Source organism: Leopardus geoffroyi, chromosome B1 (genome assembly GCF_018350155.1).
Source record: "Leopardus geoffroyi isolate Oge1 chromosome B1, O.geoffroyi_Oge1_pat1.0, whole genome shotgun sequence".
Classification (NCBI taxonomy): Eukaryota; Metazoa; Chordata; class Mammalia; order Carnivora; family Felidae; genus Leopardus; species Leopardus geoffroyi.
Window position 1 is genome coordinate 146,017,663 of NC_059327.1, and position 22,932 is coordinate 146,040,594.

A 22,932-nucleotide genomic window follows, 5' to 3' on the forward strand; every position below is an offset into this window, starting at 1 on the left:
GTTTGCAAATCTTGAAAAACATGTTTTGGTAAAGCAGGAATGTCCATGTACTTTGCGGAGAAAAGAAGTGGTACGAGATTGATGTTTAGTTTCTGGTGTATAAACTCATTTGTGGGTTTAAATGGCGTATTTTATAAGAATAAGGCAATCATTCATCAAGCCAAAAAGACATTCCTAAAGGTAGTTTATAGAGCTAAGTTTGATTGGTCAGAGTGTGTTGGTTATATTTAATAAGACAGCCTTTTTACATAAACAGCACAGATAAAGAGATATAGATATAGGAATAGAAATACAGATACAGGGCACCTGGGTGGCTCAGTTGGTTAAGCATCTGACTTCAGCTCAGGTCATGATTTCACAGTTATGAGTTTGAGCCCCGCGTCGGTCTCTATGCTGACAGTTCAGAGCCTGAATCCTGCTTCAGATTCTGTGTCTCCCTCTCTCCCTGCCCCTCCCCCACTCACACTCTGTCTCTCTTTCTCTCTCTCTCAAAAATAAATAAATAAACATTAAAAATTTTTTAAGAAATAGAGATACATATTAAGAAGTCATGGTTTAATAAAAACATCTACCGGCCTTCAATATAGTACAGCACTCCACAAATACACATTGAAATGAATCAAATGGAATTCTCAGAAGTAACCGCAAGTTCAAAGAGTTCTTCAGCCATGCACATAAAATTCCAGTGGGAAAATACAAGCGACCTTCTAACCTTAACTCTTCAGTAGGAGGACTGGTTATCATCTTAACCAATCAGACCCAGTGCACCTGATCCTAATAAGCAGTGTTTGTTACAGTGAAAATGTTACCAGATTTGCAAACTATTTACCTGGATTTAACACTTAGCCTTGTCCTTTACTGTCTGTGTGATACTGAGCAAGTCTTTTAAACCTTCTAAAACTCAATACCGTCATCCAGAATACAGTTAATAATTCTGGCACTACCTATGTCACTGGACTGTGTCAGGATCAAATGGTAAAGTCGCTTTGTAAACTCTAAACACCCACGCTCCTGTTATTAACGTTCATGCTTATCCTGTTATTAACGTTCATGCTTATGCTATTATCATAGTGATTATTGTGGAGGTCTACTGGCTACAAAAGGGTGCTCACCTACAGGGGACTAAATTACCTTCATCGATCCTTCTCTCTAGAAACAGAAAGATGGTAGATGTACCTGCTTGGGCCCAGACAGGACAAGGGATGCCTTCAAGCCTCCACCAGCACCCCACCCTCTGTAAACATGTAAGCCACTGCTTAGATAACAAAAGCCAGAGTCACTTGGTTCCTGGTAATCCGTGGATAAGTGATCACCAGGTCAGATTTGTAAAGTCACCTGCTTTTTTCATGTCAAATGCATAACAGAGCTACTGCCTGTAAACAACATCATCTGGCCTGAAATAAGGATGGTTTCCGGGACTGCTTGTTGGAAACTGTCAACCTTCCCATACCCTAATACACTGTGCTTTCATGCTGCTAGCTACTATGCCCAGGAGACACTCATTAAAAGAGGAGATTGCACAGAGAAGGTTTCGTGAGGCACAGAATGTACAAGACAGAGATTCATATAGAGAACTGCTACAGTATGACGATGTGGCCTTTGGTTTAGAGGAGAATCACATTCCCTGTTCAGTGCTCGCAATTAACAAGAATATGCATAATCATTTTACAAAATAGGACACTACTAACAGCACTGGAATTTTTCTCATGTTTGTAATCACTTGTGAGTAACAAGTTAAAAAATAAAAAGGAATTTACCCCATGGCTATAGCATTCCAGAGGATTTTCTAATTTACAGCATTTTCCCAATAAATTTTGATATACTGTATACACTCTTAAAATCACAGAAACTGCCAATTCTGAATGTCTTCTTGAATATTCATAAAGAAACCTATATCCATATGAAACAGATAGTAAACAGTAAAATTTAGAAGTCATGAGTTTTCTCTCAAAAGCCAATTATGATTATAAAATTTACTCAATATTGTAACTGATTTTAGGCGTTTGGAAACCTTGAGAGGATGGCAGGGAGGTTTTACTGAGTTCATTTTGAGAGAAGGAAACCAAGTCAGTAAAATTATGTGATTTTTCCAAAGTCACACAGGAGTGGGTGTCAGATTCAGAATCTGAAACTAAAACAATCTGATTGGCTGATGGGTGGGTTCCTGGCACAGGAACTTTTATGAGAAATTAATTTCAAGTGTTTGAATGAGAGTACATTTTTCTCAGGCATCTTTGAGGCTAGATTTTATAAGTATTAGAATTTTTTTTGAAAGAAAGTGCCAGCTAGGTATTAAATCACCATCTTCCCCTCTTGTCCAGATAAACCTTCAAACCTGAGTAGTCCAAGCATAATCTACACATTCTTCTGTGTTACAAGAAAGAGAAATTTGGACTCTAGGATATTTACAAAGGAATCACAGAACCACAGGAGGCAAACTTATCTTATCCAGCCACCTCAGTTTATAGCTGGAACACTAGAGCCTGAGGAAATTAAGTGGCTTGACCTACATTCCAAAGCTTATGCATGACAAAACTAGACTTGGAACTCTTGTCTCCCAATTCATAGTTTAATGTGATTTCCACTAGGAAGGTGAGCCTATCGACTTTTCCAGTACCAAATGCAAGTTTAGGAATGAGTAGTTTCAGGCAGTGACATTTACTTTTATAAGCCGTATCAAATGTAATTTTGGAAATATAGCTAAAGTCATTCTACAAAGAACTTTGAAGAAAATTCAAATTCTTATGCTTTGTTGGAGTTTAGTTGCTTCAAATAATGCTTCACAAAGTGACTTTGGAAATACTTCAATCACACAGCAATATTGTTTTAATATTACATATTGAAATCAGTTTGTCTTGCACAAATTAGTATGCATTTCTGAACGGACACCGGAGATGTTAATAGCCCATCACTCTAACCTTTAAATGCCCCACCATGGCTTTGGTAATAGGTATTAAATTAATTAGAATAGAAGAACTGACCAGGTATTCCAATCTGAAGCCCTTAGAGATGAGTCCCTTAGAGCAAAACTTGCAAACACTTAACCCTCATTGTGTTCTTAAAAATGCCTGTAATCAGTCGTATTTAAAAAATCAAGCGGGGGCGCCTGGGTGGCGCAGTCGGTTAAGTGTCCGACTTCAGCCAGGTCACGATCTCTCCGTCCGTGAGTTCGAGCCCCGCGTCAGGCTCTGGGCTGATGGCTCAGAGCCTGGAGCCTGTTTCCGATTCTGTGTCTCCCTCTCTCTCTGCCCCTCCCCCGTTCATGCTCTGTCTCTCTCTGTCCCAAAAATAAATAAACGTTGAAAAAAAAAAATTAAAAAAAAAAAAAATTAAAAAAAAAAAAAAAAAAAAATCAAGCGACTTCCAGCTTCTTTCAAAATGCAGTGGACCCAACAGCCCAAAGCCTGCGTTCCCACATGCTAACAGGTGGCTGGAGCTGTGCAAATAACTGCCACCTTTTAGACTCCACAAAGCATCTCCTCTGGATCACCATTCCCATGCAGCCACTCATTTACGTCATGGGCCAGCCTCCGTCATCATTCAGGTTTACAACCTTTCCCCCAAAATGCATAAGTATAGTATTCCATTAGTAAGATTTTACAATATACATATATATATACATATATGTACACATATATATATACACATATATGTACATATATATATACATATATGTACATATATATATATACACATATGTATATATGTATTACTCTGGCAGGAGATCATCTTGCTTGTCGATGAATTGCTTGCATACAAATCGGTCTTCTGTAAACCTGCTGAGTGGCAGAGATGAAAGATCAGGTTTGTCATCATTTTCTGAGTTGATAATGCATTCCCCTCGGAATGGCACGGACAATGCACAGCAGGGAGTGATTTTGCTGGATAGGGTCGACGGTTTAGAACAGGTATCGTTCATAAGCTGGCTCTATAAAACATGAAAAGGTAGTTATTTTTGATGACTTCATTCTGAACTTATTTATTTTTGTTGTTCTTGCTAGAAAAGCAGAGAAAAACTTGGCACTCCTTTACTCTTGGCAAATTGAGAGACCGAAAAGGTCATTTATAGTGACTTGTTCTAATAAGGAGAGCTGCTCTGTTTGATCTTTCTCAAGTGTCACAGACTCTTTCAACATCTCTTGCACTTAAAGGGAGACAGACACAATAATAGTGTCCATGGTTAGCCCCACAAAATACAAATGAAGAGAAGAGTTTTATTGTCCTGCTATTGTGGTTATTGTTTTAGGATTCCAGTTCGGAAAACATTTTGTCTCTGTCATTTACCATATATATTATCATATTACTATTATGTTTACATATTTAACATATTTACTTACAAATATTATGTGTGAATGATATTTACAAATATTAAATTTTACAAATCTACACACAAATATTATGTGCGTGTGTGTATGAATAAGCTAATCTCTCTACACTTAAGAAACAATCTAATTCGAGAGTCAAATAATTAAACAACAATCGTAATGCAGTATAATAGAAGTTGTAAGAGAAATGCATATGTGATGCTTTGGAAGAGAAAAGATTGGCAATCCAGACTGGATGGAGTCAGAGTGAAGATCTTAAACAATTTGAGTCTTGATGGACAAATAAACTTAGTTGGAAACCAATGAAAAGGAAGAACATTCTAAAGTTATTCATCTTTATATATAAAAATCTTGGAAGTGAGAGAATATGACATATTTGGGGAAATGATATATCGGATATTTGGGGGATTTTGAGAAAATGTAGTTGAGAAATGATGGAGAACAGTATGGAAGTTCCTCAGAAAGTTAAAAATAGAACAACCTTATGACCCAGCAGTTGCACTACTAGGTATTTGCCCAAAGGATACAAAAATACTGATTCAAAGGGATACGTTATCCCTGATGTTTATAGCAGCACTATTTACAACAGCCAAGATCTGGAAGCAGCCCAACTGTCCATCAATAGATGAATAAAGATGGCATGGTATACGTATACAATGGAATATTATTCAGCCATAAAAAAGAATGAACTCTTGAGGAGCCTGGGTGGCTCAGTTGGTTAAGTGCCTAAGTTTGGCTCAGGTCAAGATCCTGCGGTTTGTGGGTTCAAGCCCCATGTCTGACTCTCTGCTGTCAGTGCAGAGCCTGCTTCAGATCTCTCTCCCTCTCTCTCTGCCCCTCCCCCACGGCTCTCTCTCTGTGTCAAAAATAAATAATTCAAAAGAAAAAGAATGAAATCTTGCCATTTGTAAAGACACGGATGGAGCTAGAGCATATTAAGCTAAGCGAAGTAAGTCGATCCAAGAAAGACAAATGCCATATAATTTCACTCATATGTGGAATTTAAGAAACAAAACAGAAAAACATAGGGGAGAAAAAAGAGAGGGAAACAAGGAAATAAACTCTTAACTATAGAGAACAAGTTAACGGAGGGGAGGTGGGCAGGGAGGTGTGTTAAATGGGTGATGGGGATTAAGGAATGCACTCGGTGTTGTATGTAAATTCTACACCTGAAACTAATATTACACTGGATGTTAACTAACAGGAATTTAAATAAAAACTTGGAACGGAGAAAAATAATAGGGAAAAAGAAAGAAAAAAGGAAATTATGGAGCTTGAACCAAATGAATGATTGGGCAGACGTAAGAGCTGACGCATAGAATTGACAAGATTTTCATAAACGATAATTAGATTGGAGGCAGGGGGTGTGGTGAGGATGAAGAATCTAGAAGGGTGTAGGACACTGAGGTTAGCACTATTTACTGAAGTTAATATTCAAGAGAAATTAACAGATTTTAAGAGAATAGACGAAAAGGGACACCAAAGAGTTAAGATGTTTTAAGGCATCAATTAGGCATCTGCATGGAGATTTCCTGTAAGCAGTTAGGACTTTAGATTAAGGACTCAGGAAAAAAGAAGAAAAATGAGCAAAAGGCCTAAATATGAAAGTAGTAAGTTGAAGCTACATCAACAGGGTCACACTGAGACTGTTAGGGGAGATTCTGTGCATTAGTTAGGTGACCAGCAGGCTTTCAGTGACTTACTAGAAGTAGGTTTGTTCCTTTCTTAATAAAGAAAGAATGCCTTGTGAGAAGACAGGCATATTGCCTCCAGGCAGTCGTTGGGGGTAGGAGTAGTTCCAGGCTGACAGAGGCTGTGTCATCTTGCCCTTGTGGTTTCTAACATTGCCTTCGGATTGGGGTGCTTGGGCCAGGAGATTATTATGGGCCAGGCCTAGAAATGGCATAAATCACTTCTGACCAGAACTCAGTCAGGTTGCCCTCACCAAGTTGTGAGACAGGCAGAAAATGTAGTTCATGGCTCAGCAACTCATCTAGGTCATGGAAAAGGAGAATGAAAGATGGCCAACCATCTTGGACTATATGTGTAAAATAAGAAAGGAAAAGGCCAAGAACAATTTTTAAAGCGTAGTAGAAGAGGGGAAGAAAATTGATGAAAGGAACTGTAAGAAAACAGTCATTCCAGGTAGATGAAAAACCTCTCCCGCCGTTTCTTACCTTCTAGACACACCTATGCAGAAATAATAAATGCTTCTGAGAACTTATTTGACTGGAAAAATAAACCAGTTGCCGTGGTTGACAGCTTTAGCTCTAAAGTCAGACTTCCTGAGTTCTAATCTTGACCTTGCTACTTCCTAACTGTGTGACTTAGGCAAGCTACTTTGCCTCTCCATGTCTCAATTTCCTCATCTATAAAGTGGGGTTAAAATAATACTTAACGTCTTATGGTTGTGGGAAGTAAACAGACTAGTAATTGTTAGGAACAAAGAAAGGAGCCTGGAACAGATTAAGCACTAAAAAAAAAAGTGTTCATTAAGTGACAATGAAATGCTTAAAATTAATGCCTGGCACACAGAAATCATTTTTTAAAAGTTTGTGCTATAGCAATTATTACACAGTCCCAGAATGTCGGTCTAATAGTGCCTTGAAGTCAAAGAAAGAGAAAGAACTTTACAATGTAAAATTGAATTACATGGACTGTGTATTATAATAGACTGATAAGCCCTACTAGCTCACATCACTTAGTATTAAAACATCTAGTATAAAGATTATTTGCTTTTTATGTTGGTGTGGTGTTGTGAAGCATCATGGGATGATATAATAAACATTGATAAAAACAAAAAAGCTTTCTAGGACATACAATTTAAATGTGTACAATCCATGCAACATTCCTGAAAGCATTGGGAGAAATACTCTATTAAAAGAGAATTAGGTCGAGACAAAAAATAAACAGTAGAAAGGGTATCCTTTTCATGTTGAGTGCTGAGTAATGCACAGAATTGTTGACTCACGATTTTGCATACCTGAAACTAGTATAACACTATATGTTAACTACACTGGAATTGAAATGTTTTCAACGGAGAAAGAAAGAATGAAAGAAAGAAAGAAAGGGAGATGGGGGAGGAAGGGAGGGAAAGAAAGGGAGAGAAAGAGAGCTAAAGTTCTTCCTTCCTTCTGTCCTTCCTTCCCTCCCTCCCTTCCTTCCTTCCCTCCCTTCTTCCTACTTTCCCTCCCTCCCTCCCTCCCTCCCTTCCTTCCTTCCTCCCTCCCTTCCTTCCTCCCTCCTTCCTTCCTTCCTTCCTTCCTTCCTCCCTCCCTTCCCTCTCTCCCTCCCTCTTTCCTTCCTTCCTTCCTTCCTTCCTTCCTTCCTTCCTTCCTCTAGTGGAATAGAGTGTATCAAAGAAATGATAGTACAACTGAAATAATTCTTATTAACAAAATTATCAAAAAAGAGTAAGTAGAAAAAAATCTAAGAAGTCAACCCAACAACTGAGATAAAACACCTAAGAGAACCTGAGAGAATAAAATTAAAAGCATAAACGCAGTAGAAATAATAAATAAGTTTGAGAACTTTCTCTTGGAGAACACTGATACATGAAACAGGAGGTTTGCAAAGCTAATTAAATAAAGGAGAAAACACAAAATACATGGAGAAAAGGAAGTATAATTACATATTTGATGTTTTTAATTATCAAATAATAATATTATGTGGAACTTAATAGGTAAATAAGAAAATGCTGACAAAGGAAACTTTAAAAAATATATATATATATTATAGGGTGCCTGGGAGTCTCTGTTGGTTAAGTGTCTGACTTCGGCTCAGGCCATGACCTCACAGTTTGTGAGTTTGAGTCCCACAATGGGCTGGGTGCTAACAGCTCAGAGCCTGGAGCCTGTTTCAGATTCTATGTATCCCTCTCTCTGCTCTCTCCTGCTCACACTCTGTCTCTCTCTCTCTCAAAAATAAATAAACATTTTTAAAAATGTGTATTATAAAATCTGACCACAAAAAGGTACAGTTGATTCTCATTAGTCACAATAGTCTGAAATTCACTGAATTTGTGAATACTGAATAATGAGCCCTAAGGGAATGTAGGATCAGGTTCCTGTAAGCCCCTGGTCACATTTTCATTGTCAACAAATCAAAACGTAACTTTGTTTTGTGTGTGTTTCTATTTAAAGACACATTATTAGGGCACCTGCGTGGCTCAGTTGGTTAAGTGCCAGACTTCGGCTCAGGTTATGCTCTCACGGTTCATGAATTTGAGCCCCACATCAGGCTCTGTGATGACAGCACAGAGCCTGCTTGGGATTCTCTGTCTCCCTCTCTCTCTGCCCCTCCTCTCCTCAAAATAAATAAACTTAAAAAATTTATTTAAATAAAAAGACTTTATTTAATATATATTGTTGACTTATTAGTGTTGAACGAATACATCTAACACATTGTCTTCTCTAGAAGCACATCATGACTTTTTGCGTTTAGGAACACCAGATAGCACTTCAGCACTAGGCTTGGGGGCCACTTCAAATAGCTAAATCACCCACAAAAAAACCCACAAAATGTGGGAAATGTGGCACTAGACTGTAGGAAGGAAGCTTATTTACAGTATGAGAGCTAAAACAAGAAGGTGAGCCTGGTCGTATTCCCTCCCAGCTGGGACCCTGTGCATCAGGCAACTCATTTGAGTTGCTCCACTGTTCTGAGCATGCCCCGGTCTGTGGATGACCACACAAGTGCTCTGAGTATTAATTTGGGGGTTACAAACAAATTCTGGCAAATAAGTAATTCACAAGTACAGAATTAATAAACAATGAGGATCGACTGAAAAATGTTAAAAGAAATCTATAGCAAAAGAAATGGAAAAGCTGTCCCACCAATTTCTTGTCTCAGTCTCTGCTTCAGTCTCATGGACAAGTTCTTTCAAACCTTCACAAAACAGGTAAGACCCAATACTATTATATTATTTCAGAGACTTCAAAAGGAAAAACAACGCAATTTTTGGAAGTTAGCGTAACTGAATACCAAAACCCGGAAGTTCTAGATCAATCTCACATGTAAACACAAATGCAAAAAATTGGAAATTATGTCCATATAAAATCCAGAAATACAGTAAAAGGAGATTGACTTAAGCAATCTAAAGATAGTTAAAAATTAAGAAATCTGTTAATATGATTCAACGAATAAATTAAGTGAAAATCAAATGATCATCCCCAGAAGACAAAAGAACACTTACTAATGTTCAGCATCCATCCTAATTAAAAACAAAACCATCTCTAAAATGGAATGAAAATCTTTTAACACATAAACAATATCTTTGTCAAGCCAGTAACTTTGAACTTTGTCCTTGAAAGTCTGGACAAAGACAGGAATGCCAGAGCAGTCCACAGCTATTTTCTATTGTTTGTGAACACTAGCCAATGCTATGAAATCATTCAAGACTGTTCTGGCATTCCTGACATGGTGTAGAACTACAAATCGACCTGTTCTGGAGTTACTGGCTTGGCGCAGGTATTGTTTCTGTGTAAAGGATATTAGAGATTTTGTTTTGTTTTATTTTAATTATGATTGATTCTGTCAGTCCCCCAATTTCTCTTACTTTCCCCCCAAGTTCACCTAATCATTCAAATAACACTCTCTTAGCCTGTCCTGAAAAGCCAGGACTCCTTCTAAATATGCGGAGTAGAGTTTCTTTTTTTTGTTTGTTTTTAATTTTTTTTTTTGTATATTTATTTTTGAGAGAGAGAGGGAGAGAATCTCACGAGGGGCAGAAAGGTGGGGAGAGAAAGAGAGAAGCGGGGTTCACCAGAAGTGGGGCTCGTGTTCTACCTGAAGCAGACTAGGAGCTGACAGGAAGCGGGGCTCGAACTCATGAACCATGAGATCATGACCTGAGCCAAAGTCAGACACCTGACGATGGAGCCACCCAAGCGCCCAAGTTTTTTAAAGGCTGAGTGAGTTTTAAGAAAGGGGAGCCTCTCACCCTGCCAAGTACACAGGCTACCACATCTCCTTCACAACAGGTCTGATGCAGATTTTTAACATCCCCGGCCAGTTTGGCAATTTCAGAAAAGTTAGCTTTTGGTTGTTTCTTAGTCAGCAGAACCAATTCCCTGAAAAGAAAAAGAAGTTCATTTTAAACCGTATTTTGAGTTCAATGCTTTCTAAAATTAGTTCTAGTTCATTGAGTAACCAAAATAATAGAAACACATTTGCAAACGTAGGATGAAGAGACTATGTTTTAAATGCTTTCTGTTTCTTCAATGATAGCACTCCGAGCCACGCAAAGATGTAAATCACAAAACAAACACCATTCTGTTCATGATCATGCAAAATATAGTCATTTTCAACATTTAAATTATTGCTTAAAGAAGCTGAGTTGCTTAGATGGGTAATTTGGAAATTTATCTGACCCAACTTTCTAAAATCCTTCATCACAAAGAAAATAATTATAAGTCTTGGGTCTCCCTTGCCTGTCCTTGTGAACAACGGAGCAGCATCCCTGAAATTTCCTTGGCAATAGGGAAAACAGGCCTGCCTTATAAGGAGAACTAAGCTTCCATGCAGCTCAGGTCTGTCCCGAATTGGGGAAGAAGGTGATAAAAGGAAGGATACATCTGGGCCAAGAAAGAGGCACACAGAGTAACATCAAATTCTCCCACACTTTCCATCCCTACCCTGAAAACGCCAATAGATTTTTCTCTTCTTTTTTTTTTTTTTCAATTTTTTAAAGTTTATTTATTTTTGAGAGACAGAGAGACAGAGTGCAAGTGGGGTAGGGGCAGAGAGAGGGAGACACAGAATCTGAAGCAGGCTCCAGGCTCTGAGCTGTCAGCACAGAGCCCGATACCAATACAGGGGCTTGAAATCATGAACTGCGAGATCATGACCTGAGCCCAAGTCAGCACTTAACTGACTGAGCCACCCAGAAGCCCCTAGATTTTTCTGTACTGCAAGACACTGGAGCCAAAATCCTTTTTATCTTCACAGAGACTAGAATACATTTTATCTTCCAGCCTTTATCATGCAGAACGATTAAGTGCCTGCATCTGAACGTACAGAATCTTTTGCGCACTAAGGCAGAGGCTTAGGGATCTGAGCAGATAGAAGAAATTGAGGCAGGAAATAGTGGGTTTAGATGAGGAATAGTGTGGTTTCAAGTCCAGCTTTATGTGCCCTATTGAACAGGCAGGTAGCATCCGTATGGAGAAAGGAACCAGGTTTGTACTAAAAGACATTATTAAATGAAAGAAAAATGATTTTTTGACCAGAATGGGGTGCTTGGGTGGCTCAGTTTGTTAAGCGTCCAATTTCGGCTCAGATCATGATCTCACAGTTCATGCCCACTTCATTCGAGCCCACTTCGGGCTCTGTGCTGATAGCCCAGAGCCTGGAGCCTGCTTCAGATTCTGGTCTCCTTCTCTCTCTGCCTCTCACCTGCTCATTCTCTCTCTCTCTCTCTCTCTCTCTCTCTCTCTCTCTCTCAAATAAATAAACAAGAAAGAAAGAAAGAAAGAAAGAAAGAAGAAAGAAAGAAAATTGATTTTTCAAATGAGTTTGATCAAATGGGGTGATCCAACAGCAACAAAGTTCACATATCTCAATCAGTAACTTACACTGCTTTTGATACTTTGTGGTTGAATTTAATCCCAATTTCACATAAATGGTGATGCCTCAAAGATATTTCTCTCACATATTTCCTGATGGGTTCTAACTGTAATCAGAAAAAATGGATCAAAGACATGTGGTAGTAATAGAAAAAGTTAATCTTGTCATTAGTAAATAAGAAAGAAAAGTAAAAGTTGTGTATCTCAAAATTAGAAAGTCCTTATTGTTTTGTTTAAAAGATACCAAATCCAAAAGCACAACGTGGTTGGTTGGTTTCATAAAATAGCATCTCACTTCCCAGAGATCACTTGGTCTAGAAGCTCAAACCTTTAGAATATAAAGACAAGAAAGTGAGCAAGCAGAAGTCCAGACAGCACTAGAATAAACTGTAACAATGTCTTACAGTTGTGTTTTATTTTTATTGAAGTTACTAGCTCTGCCATCTGGCACATGTCTCCTATTGCAAATCTAAAATATATGCTCTCCAGTTTTGCAATATATATTAATGGAGTCCCCCCGCCCCACCCCTCAAGTATGTTTGCCATTTTCAACCTAGGATTTTTACTTTGGAAACTATCGCAAAAAAAAAAAATTCGTCTAAATAAATAAAAACATAATTATGCAAAAATGAGAACATGCATGTTTTGTTATGAAAGCAAAAATTCAGAGACAAACTGTCTCAACAGCAGAGTGACGGTAAGGTAAATAATGGCATATTAATTTTGACAAAATGTTTACTCTTAATAAAAAGTTGGCATTTTTAAATCTCAAATCAAAGCTATCTATTCAGTGTGATCACAACAGTGCACAAAATAAAATCTGTGAGTGGAAAAATGAATAAAAGGATATACACCAAATTGGTATCTCTGTATGCTGGGCATATTAGTAATATTTTAAAATTTCAGAACAGTTCTATATTTTCACTTAAGAAATTATAATGACGATAGATTGTTTTTACTTTGGGTAACTGCACCTTACAGTGCTATTTTTAAGAACAAGTTAGAAAATATATACAAAGGCAATATTCAAACCACAAAACTGGCACAACAATTATAATTTAATGTAATAATTATGATTAAATGTAGCTAATTATATTTTTGTAATACTTACACATATAATTATTACTTCAGTCATTTTGTTGTATTATACTCATTTAAAATCTAATACAAACAAGCCCATACACTTCTTCATGAGAGAGTCTCTGAAGACTTAACTCATAAACCACATTCTTTGATCATAGACACAATTTTTACGCACTTGGTTATGGAATTTTCTCTGAGGAAGAAGCGAGAACTACTGGGAACAGACACCCTGGAAGCAGCAATACCGTAAAGATCATAAAGTGGGGGAGAGAAGGGAAGAACTCTTAGCTAACTTATAGGGGCATGTTTTACATTAAGGAAAATTCTCCAGTGAGAAAGGTTAAGATTAAGAAAACTTTGTAACTACGGGCACCTGGGTGGCTCAGTCGGTTTAAGCATCCGACTTTGGTTCAGGTCATGATCTCACGGTTTGTGAGTTTGAGCCTTGCATCGGGCTCTGTGCTGACAGCTCAGAGCTGGAGACTGTTTCAGATTCTGTGTCTCCCTCCCTCTCTGTCCCTCCCCTGATCGCACTCTGTCTCTCTCATTCAAAAATAAATAAAACATTTAAAAAATTAAAAAAAAAAACTTTGTAACTTAGAAGAGGAAGCATGTTACTTAAAAAAAAAAACAACTAAACTCCACAAAAAGTTCATTCTTCAGAAATGCAAAGTAATGAGACATAAGACTGCACAATCTTTTATTTTTGTTGTCTTTAATTAATATAAAACCAAAAGAAAAAAAAAGACTGCCCTGCTTAAAAATTCAGAATTAGCTTCTGAAGGCATCACTAGGGGACAAATAGAAAAGGAGGTAAGAAATATAGATATAAATAGCTTTAATGATAATATCTATAATTATTGAGTACTTAGCATATGCCAGAACTCTTTAGATACATTATTTAATTTCTCACACACCAGATACATGATGAGGAGCTCCATAGGAAAAATAGGTGTAGAGGAATAGAGAAATAGGGGTTTGAGGAATAGGAGATAAATTTGCACTGAGAAAATCAAAGGAAACAGAACAAAGTAGCACTGCATTTAGTCTTGAGGAATTCATCAAATGATTATCAAACTACTACTCATTTAAACACAACCTTTGGAAAAATCTATGTAGTGCCTTTTCTAGTAAAGATGGTTATTTTATGTTGAGATTTAGAACCTGTAATGAGCATGCATACAAAGTACTTTTATATAGAACTAGTCAATGAAGGAGAAAAGGCCACATGGTTAAAATTAAGAGTGGTAAGATTGTATTTTCCAAAGATGGCTGCAGCAATATCTTCCGTCTGTGTTCCTCTTACAATGAGTCTTTGACAATCTGCTCCTCAAGAGGTACAGTATATATACTGTCCCCTTCAAACCGGTGAGGTGTTTCAACCAATAGACTATGACGGAAGTTATTTCTGAGGCTAGGTCATAAAAGGCCATACAACTTCTGCTTTATCCACTAGAATACTCATTCTTGAAGATTTGGGCCATTGGTAAGCAGTCCAGCTGCCCTGAGGCTACCATGCTGTGAGGAATCCCGAGCTAGCCAGGGCAGAGAGACCACCTGGAGAGGCCCTGAGATTATATGAAAAGAAAAAGGTGTTGAGCTAACCCCCAGGTGCTTCAGTCCCCCAGAGTCCTAGATCTAGCCACTGTCTGACTACAACCACAAGAAAGATGAGCCAGAACAGCCCAGATGAGCCCTTCCCGAACTGAGCCCCAGAAATCATGAGAGAGAATAAAATGATCGTTGTTGTCTTGAGTCAATAAGTGCTGGGGTGCTTTGTACGCAACAATAGTAACTAGAATATTAAATATTTGTAATGAAGTACTGTCTATGCTAAATTATGCTTTCAGATTTTATTGACAATATGAATTGCCTATGTATCTTGTTAAAATGAAATCTTATTTAGTAGGTTTGGGGAAGAGCTTCAGGTTCTGCATTTCCAACAAGCTGCCAGGAGGTAGGTATGATGCCAGTTCACAGTCCACCCTTTGCATAACAAGGCTCTAAATAACAATTGACAAATATTTTACCTTTATCTGGAAGCACTCAGTTTTGTTTTCTTCTTGGCAACATGACCGAATAGCTGTTTCATAGCAAGCAGACATGGTCAGAATAGTAGGTCCATACAAGAATGGATGCTTTCTAGATGTTTCATAAATGTACCTGTAATGTGGCAAACGCGGAGTTGTGAAATTTAGAATTCAAGGACATGTGCCAACACTGTCTCTTAAAAACTTAGGATTCATTTTGTTTTGTTAACCTGAAACTTCTAGAATTTCGTGGTGAAAGAGATGAGGTAGCAGTATACATAAATGCATCACACGTTCACACACATCACTGTGGACAGATCCCTGTGAAGTTAGTCAGACATTCCCTGAATGCCCTTGAAGTGGCCAACTGTAACTACCAGGCTGGTGGGGAAAGAAAAAATAATGAAAACCTGTCGCTTTTACATAAGGAGTGGAAGGTAGAAAGTTCAATAGTGCAAACTGAATTGTAAATGCACAATTGTACAGCTGGTGCAGGAGGATTACATTTAGGAGCTAGTGGTGGGGGTAGAGGAGTCTCTCAAGATCATCCAGAAGTTCTTTCTAGACAAGGAAAGTTAATGTCACTGCCCTCCAAGATGTGCCCCCCAATATTTGGGTTTGTTACTAAGTCCCCGGTTTTTATTTCCCTCTCAGGTTTATTCATTCTTCCTACTCATAGAGCATGGGCTTCAGGTCTGCCTTTCACTTATATCTCCTATATGCGCAAAGTGTGTTCCAAATACCCCACAGACACGCATGCAAATATACTCGACAAGAGGACATTACAGGCAAAAACTGTCTCGAGGCTCACACAAATTCATTTCTTTTCCTGTTTGTACAGGGAGAGTCTTACTTCAGCCTCCCTTGCAGTTAGGTTGGGAACATGTAACTGAGTCCTGGATGATGAAATATGAATGAGTGTGCTCTACACCGCTTTGAGGTGTGGCTGTTAATGTCTTAGCACAGTTCCCTGTTTTCTCCTTTTCTGTCTCACAGTAACCGTGGAAACACACGCTCCAGATAGTATAGAGATGGAAATGTCTTGCATTCTTGAGTTACCCCTTGGAGACGAATTGTCAGGGACCGAGCCAAGTTAGAGAGAGATGAGCTTCAAAGTGTCAGAGTAGCCAATTAAAACGAATTGAAAGTAACACTTAAGACTTTAATCACTTATGAGGATAGTATGAGCAAGAGGTTAAACCAGAGAAAGTGCTGACTCCCCACCCTGTCCCCTTGTCCATTCCCGCCCCCCCACCCCCACCCCATGGACCTGCACCAGTCAAGGATCAGGTAGATGATCCCAGATGTGAGGATGGCTTACTCCTGAAGGAGTCCCAAACAAAAGGCCCCTGTGGTTTTAAGGACACTGGGGCAGGGGGGAAGGGGAAGGGAAAGGTCTGAGAGTTGGAAAACTCTGAATGCGGAGCTAACATGCACAAAATTCTCTCCAAGTTTCTCCCTTCATCTCCCCCCCTCCCCATTAGAAAGTCTCAATAGAGGCACCTGGGCTAGGAATGAAGCTAGGCACAAAAGTATGGCCGGTTTGGAGGGAGGAAGGGACTGAGTCCTTGACTGCGACTCCTTCAGTGACTGAAATGTGTTTTGCCCCAATCTGGAATGGGAATGACAGCTTTACCCCATGAGGAATGTCATTGTAATTGCCAGGCCTGAAAAAAAGTCATGCTCAGGATTCAGCCAGGAGCCAGACTCTTCAAGAGTCACCAAAGAGAACTACCTGATTTAGACTGTGATATGAACAAGAAATAAATCTTTATTAAGTCAATATTTAGGATTTTAGGATTTATTTCTAAACATGGGATTTACTTGTGACCACAGAATAGCTTAGTCCATCCTGATTATTATAAAACTTAATAAAAGTTTAAGATGTAATGTCTATAAAGTAGGCATATGTCACCAGAAAAATGGTGACACCAGAAAACCAGGTTTTTAACACTAAAAGGATAATGGAGGAGATGATAGATAGAACAGGGACTTGGTTCATGTTTTAATTTCCTCCCGCCCCCAGTTCCTTGGATAACACATAAATCTTTATTCCTGCAACTTCTCTAACTCCAATTTCTTTTGGGATACCAGCTAAGGACACAGCTGCTGCAGCCATTGAAGTCAAACAACAAGTTGGTATTGTTGCCTTCCCTGAAATGATTGAAAAAAACAATTATATTTCATGACAAATGGCCAAGGAAATGCTTAAAATATTTGAAGAGAAATCCCCACATGTTACCGGGTCTAGAAAACAAAATCACACCCAAGAAAGTGGCTAGAGTTTCTGGAGTCAGGGACTATATCCACATGTGACTGCATTAGAAGAGTATTTCTTGCTGCTTTCTGAAGTTTAGAGCCAGAATGAGAATAATGGCACCATAATGAAAGATGAGAGACTTTGCAGGAGACCTGAAGCACTAACCAGAGACCTTATTTACAACGGATGTGTTTAGCAATCCTGTGGTAACATTTGCTTTTGGTTAAAAGTACAAAATCTTTTCTTGTTGGTGGAGGACCAAGATGGTGGCCATTAGAGTTGTTTACTAAATATTTCCAGTTCCCCTCCTTTCAGGCAAGTGGTAGGACTGTACATACCCAACCCCTCTGAAGTGAGGTATGACAATGTGACTTGCTGGTTAGTGATGTCTGAGTAGAAATGATGAGTATTTCTTCTAAACAAGCTTAAGAAACAGTGCATGATTTACTATCATCCCCTTCCCTTGACATAGGAATCAAAGAAGCAAGTGTTGGGTCTTTCTCAACCTAGGTCTCTAAGTGACTATGATAATCAGGCCTCCTACCAATCTACATTGGACAGATAGCATGAGTGAAGAAAAAAAAAAGTTATATTGAGCTGCTGAAAATTAGAGATTGTTTGCTTATTTGCTACCACACTAAATTTAGCCTATCCTTTTGCTCTTTAAAAACCTATAACGGAAAAAATCATCTACAAACCATGGAGGGGGAGAAATAGGCCAAATAATAGAACTGAACATGATTCATTAGCAAGACTTAGAAAAGTAGGTGCATGCTCGGCAAAACAAAAACAAAAACAGAAAACAAACAAACAAACAAACAAATGCTCTTCATTCTCACCAAGGGGCTCTCAAGCCCTTGGAAGTTTAGTCAATAGATTTCTTTTTTTTTTTTTTTTTTTTAATTTTTTTTTTTCAACGTTTATTTTATTTTTGGGACAGAGAGAGACAGAGCATGAACGGGGGAGGGGCAGAGAGAGAGGGAGACACAGAATCGGAAACAGGCTCCAAGCTCTGAGCCATCAGCCCAGAGCCTGATGCGGGGCTCGAACTCACGGACCGCGAGATCGTGACCTGGCTGAAGTCGGACGCTTAACCGACTGCGCCACCCAGACGCCCCTAGTCAATAGATTTCTATCAGCAGAGTTTCTCAGGCCCAACTTGTAGAAACAGAAGAGCAGAACTGATATTATCAACATATACCGGGCCTCCCAACATAAGGCAAAATTCTTGATCAAAATGAAATTTCACCAAAGCCATTCAATACCTCTGCTCTCTACTGTGCATGCTAAATTAAGAGTTCATTACTGTGCTACAGTAACTTACTTCCCTTGGAAGATATTCAATATGAGCCAATCTAATTTCAAATCTCCAAAGGCAAAGTTTAATTTAGTGTAAGGAAAAGGTTTCTAATAATTACAACCATTTACACAATGGAATGTCCCTATTGTAAGATAACATAGGGTCATGCTTGGTTGGAAGTTGGGTTCTATAGTCAGACATACAGTGGAAGCTTACAATAATTAAAACTGTTATTGAAATTTTCTTAGATAATCCAAAGGTACAGTACCTATGGTTTTGTGTATCTGTATATTATATGTACCTTTTGAAAAGTCTGAAAGAGCTGACTTTTCACTCCAGCTTTGATAGATACGTTACTGTTTCCTTGGTTGAGAACTAAGTAAAGTTATTGCCTTATAATTAGGAGAAAAGTAGTTAGAAAATTATTTTTCCCCTGAATATTCATAGTTGTCTGCACATAAGTAAAGATTATCATAGGAAGAGAATTAAGATGACAGAGTAGTGGGGTGGGGGGGACCCTATGCTTGCCTTGTCCCTCAAACACAGCTAGATAAATATCATATCATTCTGAACACCCAGGAAATCGATCTGAGAACTAAGAGAACAAACTACACATCTAAAGAGAGAGAAATGGCCACATCGTGGAAGGTAGAAGCTATGGAGAGTTGATTTGGGGGACAAAAGAGTTGTGGGTGCTGTGGAAGGGAGGGAACCCTGATCATGGAGAGCAGAGAGAGAAAGAGAGAAAGCAGCATGCATGGGATTGCACAAGAAAAACACTTCCCCAAAATCATTGACTGGGAAAAAGAGAGAGGCTGATCATCACAGTTTTTGCAAGCAGTGGAGTTCAATGTCTGAAGTTTTAGAAGTCTGGGCCATCACCGGGTAGAGGCTGATAAGCTTTCCAGTGTTCCTGTGGAGGAGGGCAGAGGCGCTGGAGTGGACAGGGTGCTCTGAAGATCTTCTAGGCCACACTGGGAGAGAGAGTTCCCTTTCTTGGAATGCATTTGGGAGAGGTGGCACTGCCTCTCAGGGGACAAAAGACATGGTGGGCACCATCGTGCAGCCCCACTAATCAGCATAGCAGCAGAGACACCTGCTGAGGGCAGCTAACACGGAAGTCAGCTTTTGGCATTGCTTCACCATAAACTCCGAGCCCCTGTGTGTTCATGAAACTGCCCTTTTGGGACAAATTGACAGCAGCCACAGCACAAGACCCTCCCCCAGAGGATTAGCATGGGTCTGTGTCATGCCTGGTCCCTAAAATTTGGAATTTTGAAACCCAGGCCCGTGCCTGAGATAAAACACAAGAGTACTATGCCACAAGGCAGGCAGTTGGCTCAGACGCAGACAGGGTGAATGCAAGGATCTGACGGAAGCCTGAAACACAACAGAGATTTTTCGCTCCTCTCTTGAGGGCTTCCCAAACAGCGGCAGGTGCAAACTCCCCAGTCCAGGATGAGAGAACTAGCTGATGCCATTTTTCCCCCCAGCCCATCAGCACAGACGGATTTCCATAAGCAGCACAGCACCCCCAGTGGAGGCTGGAGCCACTTACCCCAAGCCCCACCCCACTGAGCCCTGTAGGTGCATCTTTACTAGGACAGGAGTGCCTGAGAACCAGTGCAACAAGACTCTCCCCCAGAAGACTAGCACAAACCTCCCACATGCACCAAGTCTATTGATCACAAAGTGCTACAAACTTCAGCTCTAGGGAAAATAGAATCCAGCCGTTTATAACAAGCACACCAACACACTAGTTAAAACTCACCACACACTGGACAAGGTTCAAACGCTTCCCATTGCAGGCAAGGAGAAAGTGCAGAGAACTGATCTGAGGGAAAGAGCAGCCAAAACATAACAGCAAAGTGCACAGGCATACGCCAAAAAAATCTTCCTGAAGTACCAAGGCCTATACAGTATATGACCTCGTCTTAATATAGCCATTACCCTCAGGAGCAGGAGATGCAATAGTATTTCCTAACACACAGAAGACAGAGTCTAGCAAAATGCCAAGACAGAGAAATTCATCCCAAAAGAAAGAACAGGAAGAGGTCACAGCCAGGAATCTAATCAAAACAGATATAAGTAATATTCCTGAATCAGAATTTAAAACAACACTCATAAGGATACTAGCTGGGCTTGAGAAAAGCATAGAAGACACTATGGAGTCCCTTACTGCAGAGATTAAAAAAAAAAAAAACACTGGGGCGCCTGGGTGGCTCAGTTGGCTGAGCATCCGACTTCAGCTCAGGTCACGATCTCGCAGTTCGTGGGTTCGAGCCCCGCATCGGGCTCTGTGCTGACAGCTCAGAGCCTGGAGCCTGTTTCAGATTCTGTGTCTCCCTCTCTCTCTGACCCTCCCCCGTTCATGCTCTATCTCTCTCTGTCTCAAAAATAAATAAAAGTTAAAAAAAAAATAAAAAAAAAACACCTAAAAACTACTCAGGCTGAAATAAAAAAAATGCCATAACTTAGATAAAAAACCTACTGAATGTATTGACAACAAGGATGGAAGAATCAGACTACTTACTGATTATATTACTAATTAATAATATAGAAGATAAGATTATGGAAAATAATGAAGCTGAAAAGAAGAAGGAAAGAAAAACATCAGATCATGAAAGTAGACTTAGGGAACTTAGTGACTCCACAAAGTATAATAACATTCTTGTCACAGGAGTCCCAGAAGAAGAAGAGAGGGGGAAGTGGGCAGAAGGTTTGTTTGAGGAAATTATAGCTGAAAACTTCCTTAATCTGGGGAAGAAAACAGACATCCAAATCCAGGAGAGAACTCCCATCAAAATCAACAAAAGCTGTCCAACACCAAGACATATCATAGTGAAATTTGCAAAATGCAGAGATAGGAATCCTGAAAGCAGCAAGGGAAAAACAAATTCTTAGCCTACAAGGCAAGACAAATAAGGTTCGCATCAGATCTCTCCACAGAAACTTGGCAGACCAAAAGGGAGTGGCATGATACATTCAATGGGAAAAAAATGTAGCCAAGAATATTTTATCCAACAAGGCTGTCATTCAGAATGGAAGGAGAGATAAAGAGTTTCCCAGACAAACAAAAACTAAAGGAGTTTGTGACCACTACCCCAGCCCTGCAAAAAATATTAAAGGGGACTCTGAGTAGGAAAGAAAGACCAAAAGACTAGAAAGAAACCGAGAAAATCTCCAGAAACACTGGCTTTACAGATAATACAATGGCACTAAATTAATATCTATCAATAATCACTCTGAATGTAAATGAACTAAATGTTCCAATCATAAGACATAGGTTATTAGAATGGATAAAAATAATAATACCCATCTGTATGTTGCCTATAAAATACTCATTTTGGACCTAAAGACACTTGCCTATTGAAAACGAGGTATATGAAGAACCATTTATTATGCTAATGGACGTCAAAAGAAAGCCAGAATAGCCATAGCTATATCAGGCAAACTAGATTTTATTTTTTTAAATATTTTTCAAGTTTGCTTGCTTTGAGAGGGGGGAGGGGCAGAGAGAGAGGGAGAGAGGACCCTAAGCAGGTGCCAAACTCAGCGCAGAGCCTGACACGGAGGTCAATCTCATCACTGTAAAATCATGACCTGAGCCAAAATCAAGAGTTGGGTGCTTAAACCAAGCCACCTAGGTGCCCCCAAACAAACTAGATTTCAAACCAAAGACTACAGCAAGAGGTAAAGAAGGGCACTATAACATAATTAAGGGGTCTATCCAACAAGAAGATCTAAAAAGTGTAAATATTTATGTCCCCAACTTGATAACACCAAATATATAAATCAGTTAATAACAAACATGAAGAAACTCATTGATAATAATACAGTAATAGTAGGGGTCTTTAATACCCCACTTACAACAACGACAGAACATCTAAGCAGAAAATCAACAAAGAAACAATGGCTTTGAATGACACAGTGGACCAGATAGATATAATATACATTCAGAATATTTCATCCTAAAGCAACAGGATACACATTCTTTTCACCTTTTTTAAGTTTATTTATTTGTTTTGAGAGAGAGAGAGTGCAACACATGAGTGAGGGTGGGAGGCGCAAAGCAAAAGGAAGAGAGAGAATCCAAAGCAGATTCTGCACTGATGTGCACAACTGTGAGATCATGACCAGAGCCGAAATCAAGATTCAAACACTCGACTGACTGAGCCACCCTGGTGCCCCAGAATACACATTCTGTTCAAGTGCACATGGAACATTCTCCTGAATAGATCACATACTGGGTCACAAATCAGGCTTCAATAACAACTAAAAGATTGAGGTCATACCATGCATATTTTTAGACCGCAACGCTATGAAACTTGAAGTCAACCACAAGAAAAATTTGGAAAGACAACAAATA

The 22,932-nt window shown here is 39.2% G+C and overlaps 1 protein-coding gene across 10 annotated transcripts in view; it reads right to left on the reverse strand.

Moving 5' to 3' along the window:
* The window catches only part of LOC123595871 (alpha-fetoprotein-like), a 54,707-nt gene that overhangs the window by 25,944 nt on the left and 5,831 nt on the right, over nucleotides 1–22,932 (reverse strand). For 9 of the 10 annotated variants that reach the window (XR_006711413.1, XR_006711411.1, XR_006711412.1 and 6 more), the window contains exons 5-9: nucleotides 15,004–15,136; nucleotides 11,900–11,997; nucleotides 10,267–10,396; nucleotides 3,714–3,928; nucleotides 1,758–1,890 (exon numbers count right to left, since the gene is read on the reverse strand). Coding sequence is in view for 7 of the 10 variants with exons in the window: in XM_045473771.1 (XP_045329727.1) it covers nucleotides 1,758–1,890; nucleotides 3,714–3,928; nucleotides 10,267–10,396; nucleotides 11,900–11,997; nucleotides 15,004–15,136 (709 nt within the window). In the remaining 3 variants the exon portion in view is untranslated. The remainder of the gene's footprint in view (nucleotides 1–1,757; nucleotides 1,891–3,713; nucleotides 3,929–10,266; nucleotides 10,397–11,899; nucleotides 11,998–15,003; nucleotides 15,137–22,932) is intronic. The other variant, XM_045473769.1, reaches the window with a different exon arrangement.